The sequence below is a fragment of the Anguilla anguilla genome, chromosome 1 (genome assembly GCF_013347855.1).
Source record: "Anguilla anguilla isolate fAngAng1 chromosome 1, fAngAng1.pri, whole genome shotgun sequence".
NCBI classification, from domain to species: Eukaryota; Metazoa; Chordata; class Actinopteri; order Anguilliformes; family Anguillidae; genus Anguilla; species Anguilla anguilla.
This window is the reverse complement of record NC_049201.1, coordinates 46,802,029-46,825,175: the sequence shown is the minus strand read 5'-3', so window position 1 is coordinate 46,825,175 and position 23,147 is coordinate 46,802,029. Positions and strand designations below refer to the sequence as shown.

General features: G+C 40.0%; 1 protein-coding gene across 8 annotated transcripts in view; it reads right to left on the bottom strand.

The window, feature by feature from the left end:
• LOC118233034 (protein MTSS 1-like) overlaps nt 1-21,738 on the bottom strand; it is a 60,729-nt gene extending 38,991 nt beyond the window's left edge. For 5 of the 8 annotated variants that reach the window (XM_035428390.1, XM_035428376.1, XM_035428348.1 and 2 more), the window contains exons 1-3: nt 21,127-21,737; nt 18,531-18,592; nt 9,631-9,704 (exon numbers count right to left, since the gene is read on the bottom strand). In XM_035428390.1, the coding sequence (XP_035284281.1) occupies nt 9,631-9,704; nt 18,531-18,592; nt 21,127-21,198 (208 nt within the window). In that variant the 5' untranslated portion in view covers nt 21,199-21,737. Of the gene's footprint in view, nt 1-9,630; nt 9,705-18,530; nt 18,593-21,126 lie in introns of all 8 variants that reach the window. The other 3 variants (XM_035428340.1, XM_035428358.1, XM_035428399.1) reach the window with 2 other exon arrangements.
• Nucleotides 21,739-23,147: the final 1,409 nt, after the last annotated feature.

The following is a 23,147-nucleotide window of genomic DNA, read 5'->3' as shown; positions in this document are numbered from 1 at the left end:
ATTCACAAAAATAAGCCGTTTATTGTCGGGCGCAATATGCACGTGACGCTCCCTCTAAACTAGTGATTTAAAAAATTTAAACATGACTCGATTTGACCGTGGAAATGGTCGTCGCTCTACGTCAGGTCTTCACTTGACGTATGCACGCAAGTTAATTTTATAAATGAGCCCCCTGCAGTTTCTATAGCTTAATGCGCAAATGAATAAAGCACTTTCACGTGGATGTAATTTGCCACACATCGGCATTTATTAATCATCGGGAAATGATTATTTATAGGAAATCCCTGTTTATTTCTTACCACAAAAACTATTTAAACGGCTACATGTAGCCTAAAACAACATAAACTAAAGAGAGTAAGTAATTTAACTTCTTTCATCATCCAATTTTATCAAAATCTTCAGAAAAGAAAGGAATTCAGCCTGCCATGGGAACATTATTTAGCCTAAATTGTTAGCTAACCAGATCTGTTGAACGAAGTGAAAAAAGAGACTGGCTCGCGAGGCTAGCTGACCAGTAACGTTAGGTGTCAATAGAGCTGAGGGTATCACCGGAGGTTACTGACAAGGAAAACCAGACGATCCACTTGCCCTGGGTCCAGGGCAGAATGTTTTTTGTTGACAGAGGAAGTAACGTTAGCACAGGAAGTGAACTTTGCGTGTATTAACATGATTCACCGCATGAAATTAAAGCCTGCATGTTAACTTTGCGTGCATGAACATGATTCGCCGCATGAAATTAAAGCCTGCATGTTAACTTTGCGTGCATGAAAATGATTTGCCGTATGAAATTAAAGCCTGCATGTTAATTACAATAGGCGGGATCCAAAACTAATATTCGAATGCTCAAATTTAGGTTCGAGCTAAAAAAAAAAAAAAAAATAGTTTTCGAACTTCAAATATTTTTTGAAAGCCCTAAAGTGAACAGTTTGGAATCTAATAGTCTGTCATACTAAAGAGTATGTTTACATACTGTTGACCATGATCTATGTTAAAAGCATACTATGCAGGGTTTTTTTGCCTTGCTGTGGTCCTGTGTTCCTAATGAAAGAAGTCTCCTCCATCATCAACCCTGCCCACTCAACCAGAGTTGTTTTTCAATTCAATAAATGTTTGGTCTCCTTTCTCTATTGCAGATAATCCGTAGTGCTATACTGCAACATGACTGCTGGGACACATTTTGCAATGCACTCTGTAACAATATAACAATGTTCCCATCATTAAGTAAAACCACAATTTGTAGACCACTGCCAAATGGCTCTGACTAACATCGAACAACTCATTAGCTGTAGGTCAGAGGCATACTGAACAGCATGGATTTGTAACTTTTATACAGTACCCGTAGTGAGTGTTGATCTCGATGAAAAACATGAATGAACAACAAATAGCCTAATATTTAACAGTAAAGACCCAACATCACAGATTACATTTCAGCTCAAGAGTACAGTCAGTATAGCGAGTAAAAAGCATGATATTCAGGGACTTAAAAGCTCTCTGTCCAAAGCATTCTTCTGCATACTTGTTCTAATATGTACTGCCTCAATGGAAGCTAGCGGGTTCAGTATAACCGATTGTTGTAAAGCCTGAAATTTACACTGTCACTGAGGCAGAAGTTCTGCCGCGAAAAGTTGGGGACAGAACTGCCACCGTTCCATCCATTTTCCCTCTGCTCAGTTTCAGGTCTGAGCCAAGATTCCATAGTTGAACACTGTGCAGGGGGGCATCGGGGCTTGAATGAAAGCTGCCCTGTGCATCTCTTCCCCCTCCTACTACTTCAACACCATGACTTCATCCGCATTTGTTCACGAGAACCACGGATGGACTTTATCAATTCACATCAAGAGACAAGTAAATGAACTGGTCTGGGTGGCCACACAAAGAGAGCTCTGTTAAGTTTGTACAGTAGCCTGGGAGTGCTGAGCAGCGATCGCCATTAATTCACAATGGAAAATAATAAAGTCAATGTACTTGGTCACACATGCACAAAATGCTATTGAGTTTAGCCAGAGGGAAAAACTAGACCATTCATTTTTGTGTGATACATGATAAAAACATCTGAACTTTAAAAGATGAATTATGCTCAAGCCACCCTTTTTTATTCTCTGTGAATTCCACCATTGACCATAATGCGATGCAAAGGACATAGGCCTATCTCGCAGGCACAGCTTAATTATTTAATCAAATTTGTTAAGATCCAGTTGAATAATTAATGACCATGTGGTAAACAAGTCACATGGATTCTGAGGAAAGTGCCTCAGAACATTGTAATTAGGCAAATGTAGGAAGTTGGTGGGTAAGGAAGGATGGATCTGGGCAGATTTTGCAGGCAGAGAGTGAGAAAATGGAAAGAGCGGGCAAACAACAAAAATAAGGATTTCAATAAGGAAAATTCAAGCTTAGTAACACAAAAAAGGTTTTCCTTACAAATAAAAAAAGAAAAAAAATGTTTCCTTTAAGTCAAGGTTTTAAGCCAAAGCTATGCCCAACACTGAGGTATCACAGGGCCTGGATATAGCTTGCTTCATTTGTTGACATTTGAAGATCACTAACAGGGTCAAAGCAAACAAGATGTTCCCCTCAGTTGAGGAAATGTTTGAACCTGCAAATACTGAGCTTCTCCTTTCTCCCATGTAACTGAGAAGATGAATTATAGTAAGTGCACTGGCATCCAGACCATGCCTATTGAGTAGTGCAACAATTTAAGCATCTACTGTCTTTCTACATTAAACAAGTCTTACTCCCAATTGCAGCCTGCAATTGCCTAATGCTAATTATCAAGATACTTTTACATTCCTGCCATTGGGCATAGTATACAAGCATCCAAAACAAGACCAGGTTAAAACCTAGTATATGGCTGGACCTAACACACGTCATCCGGCCAACCAATGGTGTAACTTCATCACTAAGTCAGTCACTCACTCACAGACATTCACATTTGTAGGGCTGGCCCCACTGTTGCAGTCCAGCCAAAAATCGTATAAAATGCAGCAGAACAATTTAAACCACTGAATCTTTCATTCAGTGAAATCAGTCACCTGGTTTACACATACTGACAATGCTAACAGGATACCATCAATCTGCCATTAACAGTTAAAAGGCCCTTACAGTTGCACAATGCCATAACATTAGCCATTATCATGAGCTTTACTGTACATGATCTCAGGCAGAAAGCAAGGGTTAAAGTGCCTAAATAATACACTATTTACATCACAAGGTAAGACATGTATTCCAGCCTTGTTTTTAACCATATAATTCAAAATGGAACCTGGGGAAAAAGGGAAAAAAATTCCTAATGAATGATTTTTTTTGGACCAAGGAAACTTTAATATTTTCTTGGACATAACCCAAAAGCCAAATTTAAACGAACACAGCCTTCCCAAACACAGACTGAACATAAATGGGGTTGTTACAAATACACCACACAAGAGCACTACACTTTCACTTGGCAGTTTCAAATGCATGTGGGCTACAATGTTCACAACATGAGCTATATTTTTTATATCACCAAGTGATATAAAGTTGTAAAGTAAGTTGTAGAACGACAGTAGTTATAAACAGAACCTTTGATTAGCCGGTCTGATTTGTTTACCTTTTGGAAACCTAAAGCTACTAAAATGAAACGTATAATAAAAATACCTGTGATACTTAGTTAGTGATTATTTGACACCCTTGCCAAATTTTTTTTTTACTGCAATGCTTTCTCCCCCCACTGAGATCATGAATTGAAAATGAAATGTCATCACTCAAAATTAGGTGCAGACTTACAGGTTTTATGCACAGTTTTAGCTATTCCTGCAGGCCCAGCCTTGGTAATGCGAGAATTTCCTGCGAAAATTTGCAATAGCAATCGATCTACCACATTCCAACATACTGATAAATTAATCCGCAATTCACCCTCCTATCAGACTGAATTTTGTAAGCATTCTCCACAGCACTTCTGTGAACATTAATCAATAGCCCATTAGCCAGGTGGCTATACTGCACGCTACTTGTGAACAAAAGGTGAACGGAAAAAAGCTAAAAACAGCCAGATAAAAATCTTGTTCAGCACTCGTCCAAAAATGGATCGCTGGCTGAAAAGAAAATGTGCTTCTTTCTGAGACAGGGGTGCCCTCGCAGAAAAGGGCACCTGACCCTGAAACATCGAATGGCCTTGGCGATCTCACTCAGAAAAGCAACACAGAGGAGAATGTGCTCAAAGATAAATTTCAGGCAAGTTATAGGCTACATACAGGTAGCCTATATGAAGACCACTCAACAATGGAGATAGGGGTTGCACAGTTTTATGAAACGTGTTTAATGCTTTAATAATTACCAGCTGCTACATTAATTTGGCACTGGAATGCAGTTGCTTGTAAGTGTAACTGCATTCCAGAGCCAAATTAATGTGCCAGTTTTAGTGCAGTAGCACTAAAAACGAGAGGCAGAATTAGCTAAGAATGCTATGCTACTACCATTGAAACTGCAGATACAAAGGGATGAGGAGACAAAATAACTACTTACAACTATGTAGGCCTATTTTCTAGCATAAAAATTAGCCAATTCAAATTTTGTTGACCTCATAAAATTTGTCTTTCAAATACCCCTTCATGCAAGCCCCCTAGTGGCCAGGACGGCAGCGTCCTGAGATTGCTCAAATTTCAGTGCTCAGTGCTCCTGCAACCAAACCATGAATGGAAACAACAAACTCTGTGGTCTAGCTTTATTAGTAGAAAATACACAACAACTATGCCAAGTACACAGTTTCTAAGTGCCACCACTGTTGTGTAGTTTATTCATTTAACAAGAACCCCCCACCCAGTCTCATCTGCAACTAATGTGACACATTTGACAATAGTGTCTATCTGGGAGTTTATAAAATTATTCTTCCACCACCAAAAAATCGTATTCTGTCATAGAAACAAGATAAAGCCAACAATATGCCAAGATAAAGAAGTTATGACAATACAGCAGTGAAAAACGCTTCTCACTAAATAGCTAAATAAGCAGAAAGGCAATAAGGAAACGGCCAGGGAAAAACACACAAGTTAGTGCCTTCTGACAGCTTGGAGTTGAAACAGGTGCCCTTGTAACATTAAAGCTATAAAACTGTTTGGATTCAAATCACAGTATTTGAACGGTTCCATTTTGTTTTCATAGCTATTCTGAAAAGCAGCATGATAGCCGACCTGAGGTGGGTGGTGCCAAGGGCCTATCCTCAGGCATTCAGGTCCTCCAGCTGGTCTGCGTACTGCATGCCCACTGGGTTTCTCTCTCTTAACCATGTCCCTACCTGGCTGTCTGGCAGAGCTGCCAGCCTTGCCCGCTTCTGCAGCAAGGTTTCCTTGCCACATGGCCACCTAATCCACAGCACCATGATCGAATATAATCTCGCTTTTAATAGCTTGAGGGAATTACAGTAAAAGCTCTGGGTGAATCTGGTTGTATACGGGAGCAATTTTATCACTGCTCATCAGGCTGGAGGAGACGGCCTTTAATTTAGTGGGATTTATCAAGGCCCCCCTGGTTCCTGACACCAAGACAATGGGGGAAGGGGGGTTTACCTTTGGAAATATACAGTCACATTCACAGAGGCCCTAAAAAGGGATCTTTTCCCAGTGCCTAGTCGCCATGGTGACAGGGCTTACACAAAGCCTGACGAATCGGGGGTCCTCCAAGCTAAAAATGAAGCGTTGCTGCTCCTGCGTCATACTGCTGATGCCGACCGCTCTGTCGAAACAAAAACCTGGGAATTGGGTGCAAAGTTTTGCACCTCCTGTTTCGTGGTGCACGTAGCAACCATGTGCACATCCGGCACTTAAAATAAGCCACAGAGAGGAAAAGACACGAGCTGACTTCATGTTAATGCCAGTCTTTCAATTCAAGTGAAAGGCGATGCAGCAATTAACACCTGATTCAGTTATTATGAAAAGATTTATTATGGAGTCTCAAAAGCAGAGGAGCTCTTATGCACATTCCAATGAAAGGCACAAACCAGCACTTGGCATCAGGGGCAAAATGTAAGACTATTACTGCCACATCCAGCAAAGAGGGGCAAATGAACAGCAAAAAAAACTAATAAAGATAAAGTGCTTTAGCTTTTTCTGCAGTAAAACAGAAAATTACAAAACAAAACTGGAGTGGTAACATTCAGGATGAGTACAGTAAATTTGAACACCCCAAACGAACGCACCTCTTAAAAAGTCACATACAAATCAACCCTGATCCTTAACTGCACTCTTTATTTATGATGTTTTTTTTTTGTTTTAGAGGCTTTAAGCCTCTCAGCATGTCACTGGTGTTTAGATGAGTCGGGCATACTATGAGTTAAACTACAAACCTCTCGATTTCCATTCTGTTGCCATAGAAACGGCACCAGCAGCAGATTTGCTCCTTGGAGACGTGATGTGGATAAGTGCAAGTCATCATCTTGATAGGTTAAACAAACCCCCCCCCCCCCCCCACATGCCTCAGAACATAACATTAAAGGAACACAAAAACACAGAACAGGCAGTTGACATTCTAGACATTGTATGTCCCTATTATGCAGACACCAAGCTATACGACTTGAAAGCTTGTGGCCAGCGTTAACCACGGTCATTGTGACAAAGTGCACTGTAGGCCCACACCCAGAAAAACCCCTTCAGTCATGGAAAAAAAAAGAGGGAAGAAAGGAAGATGTGGTGCTATTTTAGGTAGAGCCGGCTCAAAACCGACATGCTCTGATGTTCCTGCTGTCCTACGCTGGTTCACACGCAAAGCCACCAGATCACAACCTCCCAAGCCCAAAACTCACCAATACAGAACAGCAAAAAGAAACAAAACGTCAAAAAAGCCTAATTTGCTTGAATATGCGAAGTTATTGTGTGATTATTACGTCCCATTTCCTCCAAGACTGAGCCTGTGAAAACAGTCCTGCACACAGGGTTTTTTGTGCCCTGCATTCTAAAAAGATTACAAATCAGATAAGTGACCTTTTTCCAGGAGCACCTTACTGCTTCATCTGATGTTGAAAAAAATTAACTTTTGCTGCATAGCTACTACATAAGGACCTAGTTAATAGTGAAACAAACAAAATCCTTAGATAAATCCAAGTAGCTGTTCCAAATAACCCATTACCACAAGGATAAAAGATTAGAAGCACATGGTATCGTTAAGAAAGCTATCAGAACTCTCCTTAGCCAGATAAGATCAGATGATTTGTTTTTTAATCACAATGGAAGGAAAAATAAACCGAAATATTTAACTGGAAGAGGCCCAGTCCGCAGTGGGGGACCGCCATATCGCTGTGGTGCTCGCACGGCCGCCACACATCAATAAATGCTAAAGAGGGAAAGGAATCTCATAAAATACGCTGTACACTCAGGACAAAAAAAAAAAGAAAAAAAAAAAACATTGCCCGAATTCACCCTCAAGGTTTCTGTCACATAAAACTCAGTTCTGCAGCCAACCGGCTAGGACAATTAGAGAAAAACACCACGCCATGGTGGAGATTTTTTTCATTGTCAGGGGGTAAGGGAGAGATGGGGTTGTATGATTATGAATACGGCAGCAGTACAAAGCTTTCTGATCTCCTAAAAAGCTTTTGTGCCCCCCCCCCCCCGACTGTTCTGATCATCATTACAAAGAGCTCAAAGAAAAACAGGGCTGTCAAAACAACGACCAATAGGACAGCTCTGGAAGGCTTGGCTACTCTGCGCTGCAACCTGGGTGTGGCCGGTCGTGGGCACGGCCATTCACAGGTGCCAGGCCTCTGCCGACAGGGGCATGCGACACCCACAATGTCCCAGGTGGTACCTGTACAACACAATGCTGCAGAAGCAGCTGGAACTGCGAGGCTGAAAATAATGACACTGCACCATCACGTTCTGACACAAAGAGCGCACGAGACACTGCGTATCCTGGAGTCAGAGCCCAGCGAAGCCCTCCTCCCGTTCCCTCGCTCTTCCCGCAGCACTGAGCGCGCGCGTCTCTCTTTATTAATAGCTCCGGGTATGGCAGGATGCACTCGGGTAGGGAGGAGATGGCTTCCTGCAACAAGAGCTCTATCTCTGGCAGCATTCCACATACACACAGCATACCCACACACACAAACAGCCATGTATAGACATTCATATGTAAGACACGTTCATAAACATGCAGGCAAAAGCAAGCCTGTGCAAGCATACAAGCTCACACACACTATGCAGGCTGTAGCTGACCATGTTGTGGTGGTGGTGGGTGTGGGTGAGGGAATCTGACTATGAGCCCCCCCACCCCATGGTCAAATACCATTATGGACAGATCAGACAGTCCATTCAGCTCAATGATGATAGTAACTCCTGAAGGACAGTGTTCATTTGTGTTTACTTCAACCTCTGAACCCCGGCCCGAGGATGTAAATGGTGGCTTTGTCAAAGTGCAGGTGGACAAGTTGAAACCTTAAAGACCCCCTCAGACCCAGAGCAAGTGCAGAAATGGGACAAATTACAGTTTACAAATGTGGGAAATTACAGTTCTTGCCAGTGTAATTTTTCACAGGTCATGTTCAATTAATGAGTGAGACAAATATATTCTGCCCCTTCAAAAAAACAAAAACAAAAAAAAAACAGCATCTGCTGTAAACTTAACATTTCTCTGCCTGACCAATGCAAAATTTTCTATGGTAACAATTAATATGTTAAGAATATGTTAAAAAGCTTTCCGAAACCTGGTCTTTCATCCAAGCTAAAGGTGACAAGCGATAATCTGAGTTTAAAAACACGAAAACTATGGATCTAGCTGTTAATAATGATCTACAAGCAATTTCTAAAACTTTTTGCTGAAACATAGGTTAACACTGAATTGTGCTAAATGTAAGACTAATATCTTTGAATAAAAATCATGATAATACTTCACATATGCAATTCACATATTTTTAAAGCTTCTTTTTATAACAAAAACAATTTCAACAAAAACAAACAAAATACCTGAAACATACAGAATCTCTCTCCTTCTGTAGAATATTTGAATGATAGCCACCACAATAGGTCAAATGTCGCCTGATAATGTTTGTGTCCATTCTGTCACTATTCTACTACTTTATGGATCTCCTTAGCTCTGCATGCTAGTGAATATGCCCCTATACATGCATATTTGAAATTCTATGAAACACCATATCAATAGTTGAAATATAATACCATAAAATGAAAACGACCCATGTCACACCTCTTCAAACCCAACAGTAAATGCACTTGCCCCGTTCTGTGGTCACGAGAAGCAACATCATAATGCTGGCTGATCCACTATCTCCGTCCGCTAAATGGCATCGTTGCGTACGTAAGCTGCCCTTGACGGCATTAGGGACAGAGAAACGAGGAGCCCATCTGTACGGCTCTGATAACACAGAGCCCTTCTAATCCATAACAGCAAGGAGATGAAAGGCTCCCCAGATGCTCAAGCCAAACAAAGGGTGGATTGCAAGGGTTATGACTCCTTCACTTTTCAGCCCAGGCCCCAGAGGTCGCATTTGGAAGAATCTCCCCACGCATGAGCCATGATTGCAAATCCATTAAGGTGGTGGATTAATGCCACGGGGTGCAAAAGGAAATAAAATTGCGATGGGCTGAATGCACAATCCCCCATAATCTTCCGCCCCCGCCCCCGCCCTCGAAACGCTCAAGCACATTCGCTCACCTCGCGTGCTGGTGGCCAAGTCAGCCACTTTCTGAAACGCGTCCAGGAAAGCTGCAGCCGCAACCACCGTCGTCCTGCAACAGAAGCGGAACACATCTGCTCACAATCTTGCCTGCGTTTACTATGTTACAGCTCAAGTGTAACCGCTTACATTCAGGCCAGTCGGTGCTTCCAGGAGTTATCGGAGTTCTTAGGTTCACAGAAAATGGCCTATTACTGTTATTTCTTCACTAGACGACAGGTTAAATAAATGCATTTTTGCCTGACTGACTGATTGCAGGGCAACTTGTCCAACCTGTACTGATGTACACAGATGTGCACTGTGCAGAAACAATGAACAATGAAACACAAAACAAGGTGAAATTGCATTTCTATGCTATGTACGTTGAAGTTGTTAGTTTAGCAGAGTAAACCGTTTTTATGTAACAAATCAGTAAATTATTTAGCATTTATTTAGAGCCAATTGTAAAAAATCACAATAATAAAGTTGACCACCCAACTGCTAGAGCTGCAAATCACAGTAAAACAATAATGTAATTTTTTTATTTATTTATCTTTTTTTTTTTTTCCCCAACAACCGGTCAAATCTTTGAGTCTGCGAAATGTAGCAGATGCGGTATTACGTGAGTAGCTTCAAGCAGAGTAATGTCACTGGAATTAAATGTAGACCAGTACATAGATATGTAAGGCATAAATCAAAGCTAACATCCCTGAGCTGCCAAATACCTACCGGAGGCAAAAAAAAGAAGGAACACTCTGCCTAATGAAAGCAGTAACATATCACGCAGTTTAAGTTTATTTTCGACAATTATAACACGCAAATAGGTTTTTTTTTATCTGGAAAACCAAAGAGGCACACAGAGGTCACAGAGAACTGAGGGTGTGTGTGTGTGTGTGTGTGTGTGTGTGTGTGTGTGTGCGCGTGTTTATCCAGTTTTTTTTGTATAAGAAACTGAACTGGGCTGAAAGGTCAACTTTAAAGGCTTGTTTAGTCTGTGTTGAAAGTCAACCACTTCACATTAGCAGCATGATGAATGGCAAGTTTGTTATCAGTCTGTGGTAGAGTATTCACAGGAGGCAAGGGTGTTTCCTTCCCTTAGAAAGAATGCATATCACATGTAAAAAGAGGAGTGACCCTACACACATGCCTGCCTATTTAAAGGCCAAGTTGAGCTAAATAGGGAAACCTTCAGAGGTAAACTTAGAATTTACTACACTGTTAAATTAAAGCACAGAACCACAGGGTCAAACATCCAATTGCATTCAAATCCAAATAAACTTAAAAACAAACTATTTGTATTTCACATATTCTCCAATGCAGCACTGAAGCCTTTTAAAACATTCCATGTTTGTAGTTCATCAAGTCTTAATCAATCCCCATGTATTAGTATTTTTAACAAACAGGTGCAGTAACAACCATTATGGAGTAGGGAATGGAGCATTATTTAAATGACATTAATGACTGCACAGAGACTGAACTGGCTGCATTCAAGAAGAGAAAAATGAGTCTGAAACAGGCTCTGCATTTTGCCAAAAATGCAACGACGACCAAAACCTTGCTATAATTAGAAACCCTCTGAGACTGTAGGGGAAGAGGGTGCTAAATTACAGGGCACAACAGTGGACCTCATTAGAGACCTCCAAAAAAGCCCATTCCAATGCCCTCCAATTCAGTTCCGCAGAGAGATCACAGACTCTTCCCAAAGACAGTGCTTTGAGCGCAAGACTGGCCATGTAAATCAGACTCAACATAAAGGCTCCCCATGCCTGAAACGTAATACTCATTGTGTCTTGACTACAGCGGTAGAAATGTAACAGAAAACTCTTTAGAGTATGAAAATGACCTGACCAGTCTAGAAGTCCCAATTTCGAGTGTTATGGTCGACCAACATGCAAAGGGGAAATCACAAAAAGAGAATGCTGACCAAGTTAGTTCATTACATACATTATAACAGTGTGTAACAGCATCTTAGTCACATGTGTGTTACTTAATGAAATCTAACCAAGCAGTTTCCATTTCAATTTGATGAGTGTGTCAAAACTCAAGTGCAGCTGACCCCAGACCACCTTCAAAGCTGACCATTTCTGACACTGCAAACCCTTGCCTGTACTTTGAAGACATCACTCTGTACATTTGTGCAGGGTCTTAGCATTGAATGCTTGACACCTGCGTATTTGTTTTGAAAAGACTGATTAAAAAAATTGTGATGCATGGTGCTGTTTATATGCAGAACCAGCATGTCCCTTTGTAGGTAAAATGTTTTTCGACCAGTATAAACTATGACATAGAAAACAAGGACATGCTACTTAGCTAGGATTACAAATGAGGACGTTCTGGCTATGGTTTTCTGCAGGATGAAGATTCTTGGTTCCATTCCATTCCCTAGGGCTGCAGGCCAACCTGCTATCACACCTGCGATTGGTAAACCCATTGGTGGGCAGGGTTGATAATCAGTGGAGAAGGCACCTGCTTGCCTCAGATGTAGCTAAACTAAAGCTAAAGCAGGTCACAGGAAATAATGCTTTGTACATGTCAAGACAAAAAATATTGGCATGTAAATGTTCTTTTTAACCATATTGTATCCCCTTTTTCGTTTATTTAGAATGTACATACATACCTATAGGCCCATTCTGTAACATGAAAATCCATAAAATCAGATCAGTAAAGGCAAGCACATGTCTTTTTGCTACAATACCACTGGGAAAACCATGCTGATATCGTTGGGTGAAGCCAAATGCAGCAAATTATGCTCTGCTGCGTGAGGCTGCTTGTCACAATTGCCACCGATACGGCTGGGAGACGAGAGGTTTCAGCTGGTTAGGAGACCGTGTTTCATCACTCTCTAGCGAGCCTCACAGGTCGACTGGGCGCACGTGGTCTGCATGCCAAAGCCGTGTACGAAACGTCTTCCTCCAGCTCAGCTCTGTATGAGCTTGGCAGTGGACTGCAGTGAGAAAAGAAGCAGACTGGCGACACAACGCATTTCAGAGGAGAACCGCAGATGTCTACACTCTCCCGAATCAGCAGCGGGGATCGTACATGAAAGTAGCTGCAACTGCAACAGTTCCACAGATGGCTGCTCCCATTTCATGTTCCCCCACTGATGCCTAGTTATTTATGATACTGCTAGAGTCATCTCCAACTTACTCATAGTTTTCCCCACATGTAGGCTACACTTGTGCCTTTCTCCATTAATAGCTCTCAGTCGATCTGTAATTTGCAATGTTTTTGACCATTCAGTTCAAGTTATTTTCACATACTTGACCATTAATAAAGCACTCAGTTGCCGAATGTAGTATTTACTTTTTAGTCCTGCCTCTCCGGCTCTAGCTCAAATTATACACTTACTGCTCCTCACAAGACGCAGGTCAAGCTCCCTCATTAAAAGAACATGGACTTTTTAACCAACAAGGCTAGCAGCTCGAGTCAGCACAGCGCCCTTCCCACACACAGCCAACTCTTGCATGGTGTGAATTCACCCTTAGTACAATAACTATCTAAACAGAAGCTACCACTAAGCACAGTTTACGACTATAACACTTGAACATTTTTAACAACTTTAACATTGATTCTGCAATATCGGTCTTAATCTAGAACTGTGGTTGAGTGGGCGGTGCTAACTGGTAGTTACATTTGAATGAAACTTGAATGAAAGGCTATCGGTGGTGATGACCGATGATGTCCTGGCTGTGCATAATTGCATAAAACATTAGACAGTCGGTCTTCTTAAATGCCAGTTACTCAGTATGTAAAACATATGCAACATTTGTTGGTGTAACCAACTGATGAATTCACAGAGGGGATTTGTATTTTAACTTTTATTTTCCTTTTTATGTATTTACTTAAATTATTCTTTTTTTGTTCTTTATTCATATTATTATTACTTTTCTTGACTGTAATTTTGTGTTTGTTGATCTTGCAATAGGTTACCTTTATTATATTTTCATCTCTCATCTGATCCAGATTTTATATTCATATATTGTACTCATATTCTGTTTCTCTGTTTTTGTTTGTTGTTGTTGACATAGAAGTCCAATAGATCATAGCAATTAAATTAGCTATTACATAATTAAGAACAACACCGTTTCTAAGGACAAGCAAAATAATAACCTGCTAGGCTGCATACATTGGGTTTTGTTTAGAGGAATACCCCACATGCTAATTTATTTTTACCAAATGAGGAGAATATGCCCTCAGCACTGTTTAAAAACTTCAGGTTGTCATTAACGTCATTATAAATATCCCCGTGACATTATTTTTCACAAATCTAAAAACTTATTTCGTCAAACATATACTGTAGATTTCCTCTTTCTGCATATCTTGCTTCTGCTCGCATAAGGCATTAGTTGGCCTATGCTATACACTCATAGCATAGGCTACTCCGAGTTTTCGTACCGTTTCAATCTCAGTTAATTTGAGCCTTTAGTACATTCAGCACAATCAGTTCATTTTGGTCATTTGAGTCATTCAGTACATTTTGTTCATTCGAGTCATTCAGTATATTCAGCACAATCAGTTCATCTCATAGATTTGAGTCTTTTGAACTCTGAACGAACTGAACGAAACAAGCGAAAGACCGGTCTGACGGGCTTCCGCTCCGGCACAGTAGTACACGAGCGGTTTCATACAATTTATTTAATGACATAAATAGTATTTGCAATGCCTACAGTGCAAATACTAAAAAATTTTGATTCCATTTAGATTATTGTCTTTAGTGACGAGAGTCATGCAGTGGCTGAAGGAAAAACCAAACATGGTCATGCAAGCTCATTCTCGAACTGGTTCAGTGAAAAACTATGCAGAAATAAGTCACCTACTGTCCTTTGTAGGTGAATTTCTACATAGTATACACTGTTGTTAGGCTTTTCACAGATGTTTGCGCAACATTTAGCGTGCACTTAAAAGAAAGAAAATTGCAAGTTAGGTGACAAGTTAAAACATCATTTGTAACCAAATAAGGATTTATTATAACAATATAATCTATAGGTTATTTTATTAAAAGCATAATATTTAGCAATGTGGGACAATTTTTATGAATGCATACCTTTATTGGTACAGAATCCATTGGGAAATGCATACTGAAACACACTCTTTCATTCACGTTTTATTTAGGCTACATTATATCATGTAGCCAAAGATCTGGGTCAAGATGTAAGCCAGTTGCTTTCAATTTTATGCAGGTGAGTGTTTGTCATTGCAAAGACATTTGGGTGAGGGAGCGTGGTAGGGCTCCAGCGACTGCTAACTCATTGCAGATCCGGTTCCTTCACGTATTTGTTCTTCAACGTTGCCGCTGCTTTCAGTGTAGGGACTGTTGCTTTTCATCACACAGATGGGAGGGGTTCGGAGAGCACTCCCCGCTCAAGCGGATGAATGCTGTTGTTAGCTAATTGCAACTACACAGCCCAATGGTGTAAATTGTTTAATAGGAGTAGCTGCAGCTTCAGTGAATGGCAAGTTCACAACTTACTGAGAGCTGAGCCAAATGAATTAATCTTTACATGGAGGGGAGACAGTATGTTTCGTTCACCAAAAAATGTATTCAAGAAGAACGAATAATTCAAGAAAGACACGCCACTACTTTGCGGCATTGTCCAAGCAAGGTTACAGCAGGACACACTTGACACACAATGTGAGCCACATATGGAGCAGATCAAATAACATCGCTTGATATGAAAGCAGGGAGTGGCCCTTTCAAGTTTGTCTCAAGCAAATCTGAACAGTATTTTGGTTTCTAAATGAGACTTTTTCAGATGTTGTATTAATTTCACCCGAACGGCCAAAGCCGAGCTTTGTTTTTGAATTCCGCTTCCTGGACTTGTAGAGGCATTGCACACTAGCACCAGGTCTTTCAGCCATAATCCATTTCAATCTAAGTCAATGGTACCAAACCAGACAAAATACAAAGTTAATCATGTTTTCCCACAATAACATGTAGTCACAATAGGTGTTTTTCTTCGTCCAATGTCGTAAAAAAAAAAGTCCTTAAAAGTCGCACTCAGTTTACTCCTTGCAGTGTTTATTAACCAACAATGAATGTAATAATTGAATACGCAGGTAGACATTAATAGTATAATATAAATGGCCTTAGGTCATAATCCATGTTCAAACAATAAGGTATTTAAGTGTATTTAAATCCAAAACCCAGTATGCTTCCCAGCAACAGGGGAAGTTCCATCTTTTCGTCTACTTGTACTACGCTGCAATGTCGTCCAATGCCTCCCCATGAGCCAATTAAGTTGTGTCATTTGGACAATATTTTAATATTTAGAGGACCAATCTGACTTAGTTTGTGTCACTGCCTAGAACCAAGGCCCAGCCCAAACTCCATTAACATATATGGGTGCCCCCCTTTTCCCAACTGTATAGTCTCTGGCTCTGATTTGAACATGGGAGCACAAAAATTGCACTTCTGCGGTTTCAAAACGCTTTTCGCAAGCCCGTAGAAAGTCAATGGCTGACATCAGTCACTTTTGTCCATATTTTTTATACAGTCTATGATTTCACCCACAGGATGGAAGTTGAATGGGTTCCTGTTCCACAGAAGGAAAGGGAAGTTGGTTTGGAGGTTCACAAAATCCCAAACCAAACAATAGTTTTACAAAACATAAAATAGTTTGTTGTCCTCCTGGAAGATCTTCACGGACATCCAACAACCGAGCAATCAAAAACTAAATCTGCTTATATTTATGTACTAACCCAATGTAGCCCACTTAATTATAATTTCAAGAGGCCAAGGCTACATTTACACTGTAGCTCTTGAAGCCCAGATCAGATTTTTTGTAGAAATCCAATCTTTTGTCTATAGTGTCTATGTTACACAGCCTGTATGTGACCTGTGTGTTCTCAGGTCCATGTAGCTTGTATGCCACACATGCATACAGAGTAAGACAAGTATGGTTGACATGACAACAGACAGTTGCCAACATGGAGCCCTGTGAAATTGTGTTGTTTTTGTTCTGAGTTTCAAAGGCAGCAGCATGCAACAGCAATTAATGGAAAGATGGCAGAAGAGGGCCATCACATTTGGTTTTTATTTGCTGCTGAGATTTTTTTGAATGAGAAGGGAAACCTTTGAATATTTGTGCCATCATTTTCCCATTGCCTTTACTAACAAAGTACTCCAACCAGTTCCAGTCAGGAAGCATGTAGGCGCAGGGCTGTGGTGACTCACTTCTGGTGCTGGATATTTCAATATCGCACACCTTTTTGCCATAAGCACATCCCCAGTGTGTTTGATAGTTTGTGCAGTTTTTCAGGCCCTACAAAGTTAACTTTTTAGAGAATACATATATTTGCCCCAAGGTGATGAACTCCAGGAAGACATCAATGGTTTCAAAATAAAGTGGAAGTTCCCTCAGGGTGTAAGAGCATCTGACGGGTGCTATATCCCTATCATAGCTCCAAATGAGAGCCACAGCGATTGTTAATCACAATTTCGGGGGGAAAAATCCATTGAGTGTTTAAATTCAGGCTGAATGTTGGCAATTGGAATTGTATTGAACTTAATACCACATATAAAGGAGGTCTACATTCAATCGGGAAAAAAATCGAATACCATTAAACACTTTTTTACACTTTGAACAATTAAATCCAATCTGTGCGAGATGTGCGGAAAAAATCAGAGTGGGAGCATAAATGGAGAGTATGAGTTGATCTAATGCTAAGAAGTCACAGAAAAGAAATCCATTAATCTATAAGAACCAGTTCTCCGAATAATGCATAATTTTATTAAGACACAACTAGAAGAACAGTTGCATGTCCTCACTGCTGCACTTCAAATTCAGGAACCATGACACGGTTAATACACATGTTTTCATCTGAATTTTAAGCAAGGGATTGTTAACTGGGTTCATTGGTGACTGTGTCAAATGGCTCAAATGTTTTGCACACAATGCTGATTATTCCATTGTGAGAAAATTTTAGTTATTAACTGATTACAAATGATAATCATGAAATAATTAATTTCTTACCATAGCGGCATATTTGAAAATGTACTAAACCACTGGGCACAAAACCAGTTTGGTGACTTCGGTCATAAAAATGAACTCATAATAGGCTAGGGATCAAACTCAAAGAAACAGAATCATAAATACACATTGCTTTGTTCCTTAGTCAATTTATTTATTCCAGTACGAAGCCTACTAGTCTGCATTTTGGCTTCATGCTGAAATAAATTAAGAAACCAAAATGACAGCTAAAAATATGAAACAATTTATATGAGTGATACTTTTATCTGTCATTTTAAAAATACAGTTCCTTCAATCTAATTACATTTTTGTGGATTATTAAACATGCTTGACTGTTGAATAATCAATAACAAGAATGAACATTATCCCACAAATCAACATGAACATATTTTCAAGCCTCCTTTACAGTATACTGTATATAGTCTTGGTAAGGGTTGCCCAACTCTGTTCCTGAAGATTTATCATTCAATAGGTTTCCACTCCAACCCTAACAAAGCACACCTCCTTCAAGAGATCTCACTGAGCTGCTAAATAGTAGTATCAGGTTTGCCAAATTATGGTTGAAATGAAAACGTAGAGGATGGTAGATCTCAGGGAACAGAGCTGGGGAGCCTTGGCTTAGGTCACGCCGGAAGACGTGTTCTTAACCTCCACTGACAAAAAAGTTTGTTCACCTATCGATGGCCTTGCAGAACAAGCAAAAATACAACTTTTATGACTTCTGAAAGCTATGGCAGGTCATGCAAAGATGAGACCGTTGTACAATTCCAGGGGACAATCTGCACTTTAGCTGTCACCTGAGGCGACACAGAGAATGTATGGAGGCGACATATCTTGATGATGCATATCCCCAGACCATTAGCATGTTTGCACAAGGGTACTTAATGACAGGCTGACTTGAGGTAGCATGTGTAGGAGGATGGCCTTACCTGAGCTGTGACTGCAGCTTCCCAGCCTTGCTGATAAAGTCCTCCCAGATTGGATAGCTGCTCTGTTGGGTGGGGAAAGAGAAAACGGGCATTTCAGAACAAAGGCAACCCATATTAATGACTTGCCATAGCCCTCAGCTATTCTCAAGCATAATGTCAACAAAAGAAAAAGATTTAACCACTGCTGACCTACATAATCAATTGAATATAGGCTAGTGACTGATTTTTAGTGGGGACAGTCACAGATTACTGGTACTACGAACAGGATGAGCAGGCCAACCAGTTCTTTCCACAGACATGATAAAATTATATTTGAAGACAAATGTTATACTTATCAGTTAAAAAGCTCAATGACGGTACTACTTCATGGAGATGATCGTGATCTCCGAAGAAGGTTTAAGATCGGAGGAAATTGGGGACGTCACTGCCTATAGTCATTCCAATACGTATACGCAGTTCTTTGCACGTGATTGTTGGGAGTCTCCACGCCATAATGATATACGATTGCAATATCAAATAACTTTTTATTTTGTAAAACAAATATGCATAAAACGTGTATTAACTGAGCGATTTTTGCGTGATGAGACAAGTGAACCTATGCTCCTATTATCTGGTGCATGCGCTTACCTAGCAGGCTACTACTGTCTACGAATTACGGAGAGAGTACAGAGACAAAGGCACATCCATTCACTGCGTCATAAATATTTAAAGAGCCAGAAAATTTACTCCCGGTGAACCTCTCCACAGCCCACGCCCAACAACCTGAATTTTGTCACTGAGAACATGATTATTTTCATGCTTCGTTTAGGCCAAGTTATTCTTAAGTTCCCCGTTTTGGTGCTTAACGATTTCAATATGATTCACGCCTCCCGGAAAGTCGATGCAGCCGATCGTAGGCCTGCTTTGCTTACATGAAAATACCGGCTGACAAACGCAATAACGCTGACGTATTGGAATAATACGCAGGTCCACCTAAGCTATACTGTAGGTCAGAGCAGAGCAGAAAATTACTGAGTGACTAAGTTCAAGAAAGTCTAAGGCATTCAGCATTCACACACAAAAAGTAGGCCTAGTAGTTCGAAAAAGTAACATCATGTTTCGTTTCCACAGTTCAACAAGATCTCGCTTGCTTAAGTTTGTATTAGACTGTGCTTTTCCGCAGTTCTGCAAGCACAATCCTCATTTTAGGAGACCAGCACTGCCTTTACATTAGAATTTGTACAGGCTGGTTTTCAAAACTCTGACTATGTCTGGAGTGTAATATTCACTGATAGATCCATCTATAAGTTTGTTATATACTACTGATTGACACCTTCAAATAAAACGTAGGAGCAATTGATTTCTTCAACATGTTTATGTTTAAATTAAACTTGCAATGAGCCCTGTTGTCAGAACATTAACATTGCCATTATTAACCCTTACGGTGCAATATCACATAGCCTATATGATTAGAATGTTCTTTACTAAACATTCTAAGGCTGATGTAACAATCACTACCGATAACTGAACGCAATGACGTTATATAACACAGAAATAAAACTGATTTTTTTTTAAAACATTCCACAAAAATCTACTGTTCAAGGGGTTAATAAATTGACAATAATAATAATTATAATTTAAGCAATTTGGCGATATCTGCATAACCAAAAATAACTCCATTGTGGCGCCTTTTCAACTATTGACTTAAGATTCCACTTCTACAACTACTGCTAGACATTCCCTGCGACCTTAAGCGGTCAAATTAGATTCTTGCAGTCCATAACTTCGGGTCAGGTGCTTAACAGCCTGATGACTGCGAAAAACGTACACATATGCTCCAATTACATTGCTTACCCATTTACAATATATTTGTGTAACAGCTAAAATGTAGAACATATGCACCCATTGCAGCCATATGTTTCCTTTGTTAACTAGTCTGAAATGGGTTTTGCGTTTCCAAAATAGATCAAACAAATCTATCAGTCATAGGGTTTATTTTGAGTAGATAAAAATAATCCACTTCCTGATATAAAAATCATAAAATGGTTGGGTCACTTCTTTGTTTGCTTGGTGTTCTGAGATCTAAAATTATATGCAGAGTACTGATAGTTGCAAATCAATTTAAGCAATTTCAATTGTGTGTTCATACAATTTGTCTCGCAAAATTCAGTTAATCTGGGCTATGTCCATTGCAACTAAACTACTACCATACTACTCCCCTCAAGCCGTAGGCTATTACAAAAACCTGCACACCCACTAGCTCTTTTCGGATCAGACTGGACACCCCTGGACTAGCAACTCGCGTGACGAGTGAAAACAGGTAAACCTTCCTCATAAAAAAATAAATGTGTATTTATTAATTTATTTACTGACGTGCAGGTACGTCACGCTAGTGACAAAGTCAAGGATAGGCATTTGTAAACACGATAGGTACCACAAATCACTACTAAGCATCCAGTTGGCTAGCTAGCACAATTCATCACCAGTAGCAGCAGTGCGCAATGATATGGGCACAGGGAAGCTAATAGTCTTTTCACCAGCTATTGGCAAAATGCGATATGTATTTTTTTCAAGAACACTGTTTGATATTAGAAAGCTAGCTATTGGTTTACCTTACCTTCATGTCGCTGATCACGGTTTGAAAAAGTCCTCCGAGCGCACTGCATTCTTTTTCAATTACAGCCTCCATTTTCCCAGGCAACCTGGATTGATTAGATAGCTAGCTAACGTTAGCTAGTAAACTAACGTTAGCAACTGAAAACTTGATCAGAATCTGTCGGTTTCTTGGGAATGTGCAATTAAATAGAAAGTCAAATATAATATCAATCAGATATTATTAAAGTTCTCCCATCAATAAGACAGAATGCTTTCTCTATTCAAGCTATGAAGCAAGACGCAGCCTGAAGCTTGCCTCTTAGTGCAGTTTTCCCGTACAAGGGACTAAAAAAATAGTGAGCGAGGATATTTAAAACCCACTTTCTTCTCCACGCTGGAACGCGTTCCATGATTTCCTTGCACTCATACCGTAAAGCAATTCGAGAACCATAACACGACCGAAATCCGAACTGAAGTGGTCTCGATATAATGTGAACAAAACAACACAAATTCCAATGGAGCTCTCCCAGCTGCCTTCGCATTACATTTACAATTCACCGCAGCTGACTAGGAAACCAGGGGCTCGAAACCCCGCGCGTTCATGCACACTAGGCGCGTTCCCGATTTGCCCCTCCTCTCAAATCGCAAACATTATTGAGGTGTGTGCTTTTAATCATGTTGGTTTTTTTTTTTTTTGCCGCTTGCTCCCAATAAAACATCACCATGAAATAGGGTAATCAATTTAACTTTATTTCAGACACATAGGTCCATAGAAATAAAATCTGCTTAAATTGCGTTTTAATAAAAACATATTATAAATGCTAGCCTATTTTAAAAACACCAAGACATTCAGTGTGCGTAATGGATTTTTCAGCCATTGTGACCATTAATCGAAAAAAAGTCCGTTTTGCGTTTCTGCAAGCTAATTCACCCATAGCAGGCATTTTGGATTTCAAGAGAATGTTCGCTTTGTTCCTATAATATTCTAATATATAATGTGTTATTTTCCCCTCAATGAACTGTAATTCAGAAAAGGAAAATTCGGAGTTACCTTTACAATACTAAGGAAACTAGGACGCCTAGTGGTTATATATTTAAAACTTCGCAACACTCTACGGGTAATGTTCAGAAAGTGTTCAAGTCAAGCGACATTATCGGGAATTCACCGTGCAAACAAATTGCTGCAATTTCTGCAGTACCATAGGCCTAATTCTCAGCACTAGTCGTAGGCTGCTGCAGACTAATCACAGATAGCATATACGCTACATTTTAAACAATAGGCCTACATTTTCCGCGCCCGGCCGAAAAATGTCAGGACTATTAGTTGTCCAATAAAGAAATAGGCAAGTTAACAGCTTGGCTGGAAACCGAGAGGTCAGACGGCATCCTCGGATTCATCGACCATCACCATTAGCGAAACCGGCCATTAAGGACTAGTTGTGGTTTTAAAAGGGTGGAACAATTTGGTGACTGAATAACGGGAAGCTTGAGTGTCAATGTGCGGAAAAGAACAGTCCGCCACATAAGCGTAGGATAGGCTATACAGCTGAAGGACTGTAACCCTACAGATTTCAGGGGAAATAAATAAAAATCAACACGAGGTTAACATTGAATTTTTTAAAATTTATATGTAGCCTACGAACCAGCTTAACTGCGCACTGGGGCCGAATAGTATAAGGCTATTTAGCCTATGCATTGTGCCTGCTCTGGTAAACCCAGGTAAAACGCCCCCTTAGAACAACGTCTATTTTCTTAGGTATGAGTAATTTGCATATCAATATAATATGTGCAACCAAATTCAACTTCATTATTGTGAAATTAGCCTAAATGTCAAATTTTCTAAGTGGAAATCTTACCTCGTTATTCCTTACCTTGTTTTTGTAACCGTTTGACTTTTTTGGGGACCTATTTATTTTCAACTGATGAGCCAGAAAGAGTCCTCTATTCATATTTGACTTTTTATTGGTCTTTTGTCATGAAAACATGGTTAATTTTGAAAATTTAATTTGAACAGCACATTATTTTTCACTGAATTAAATCTCC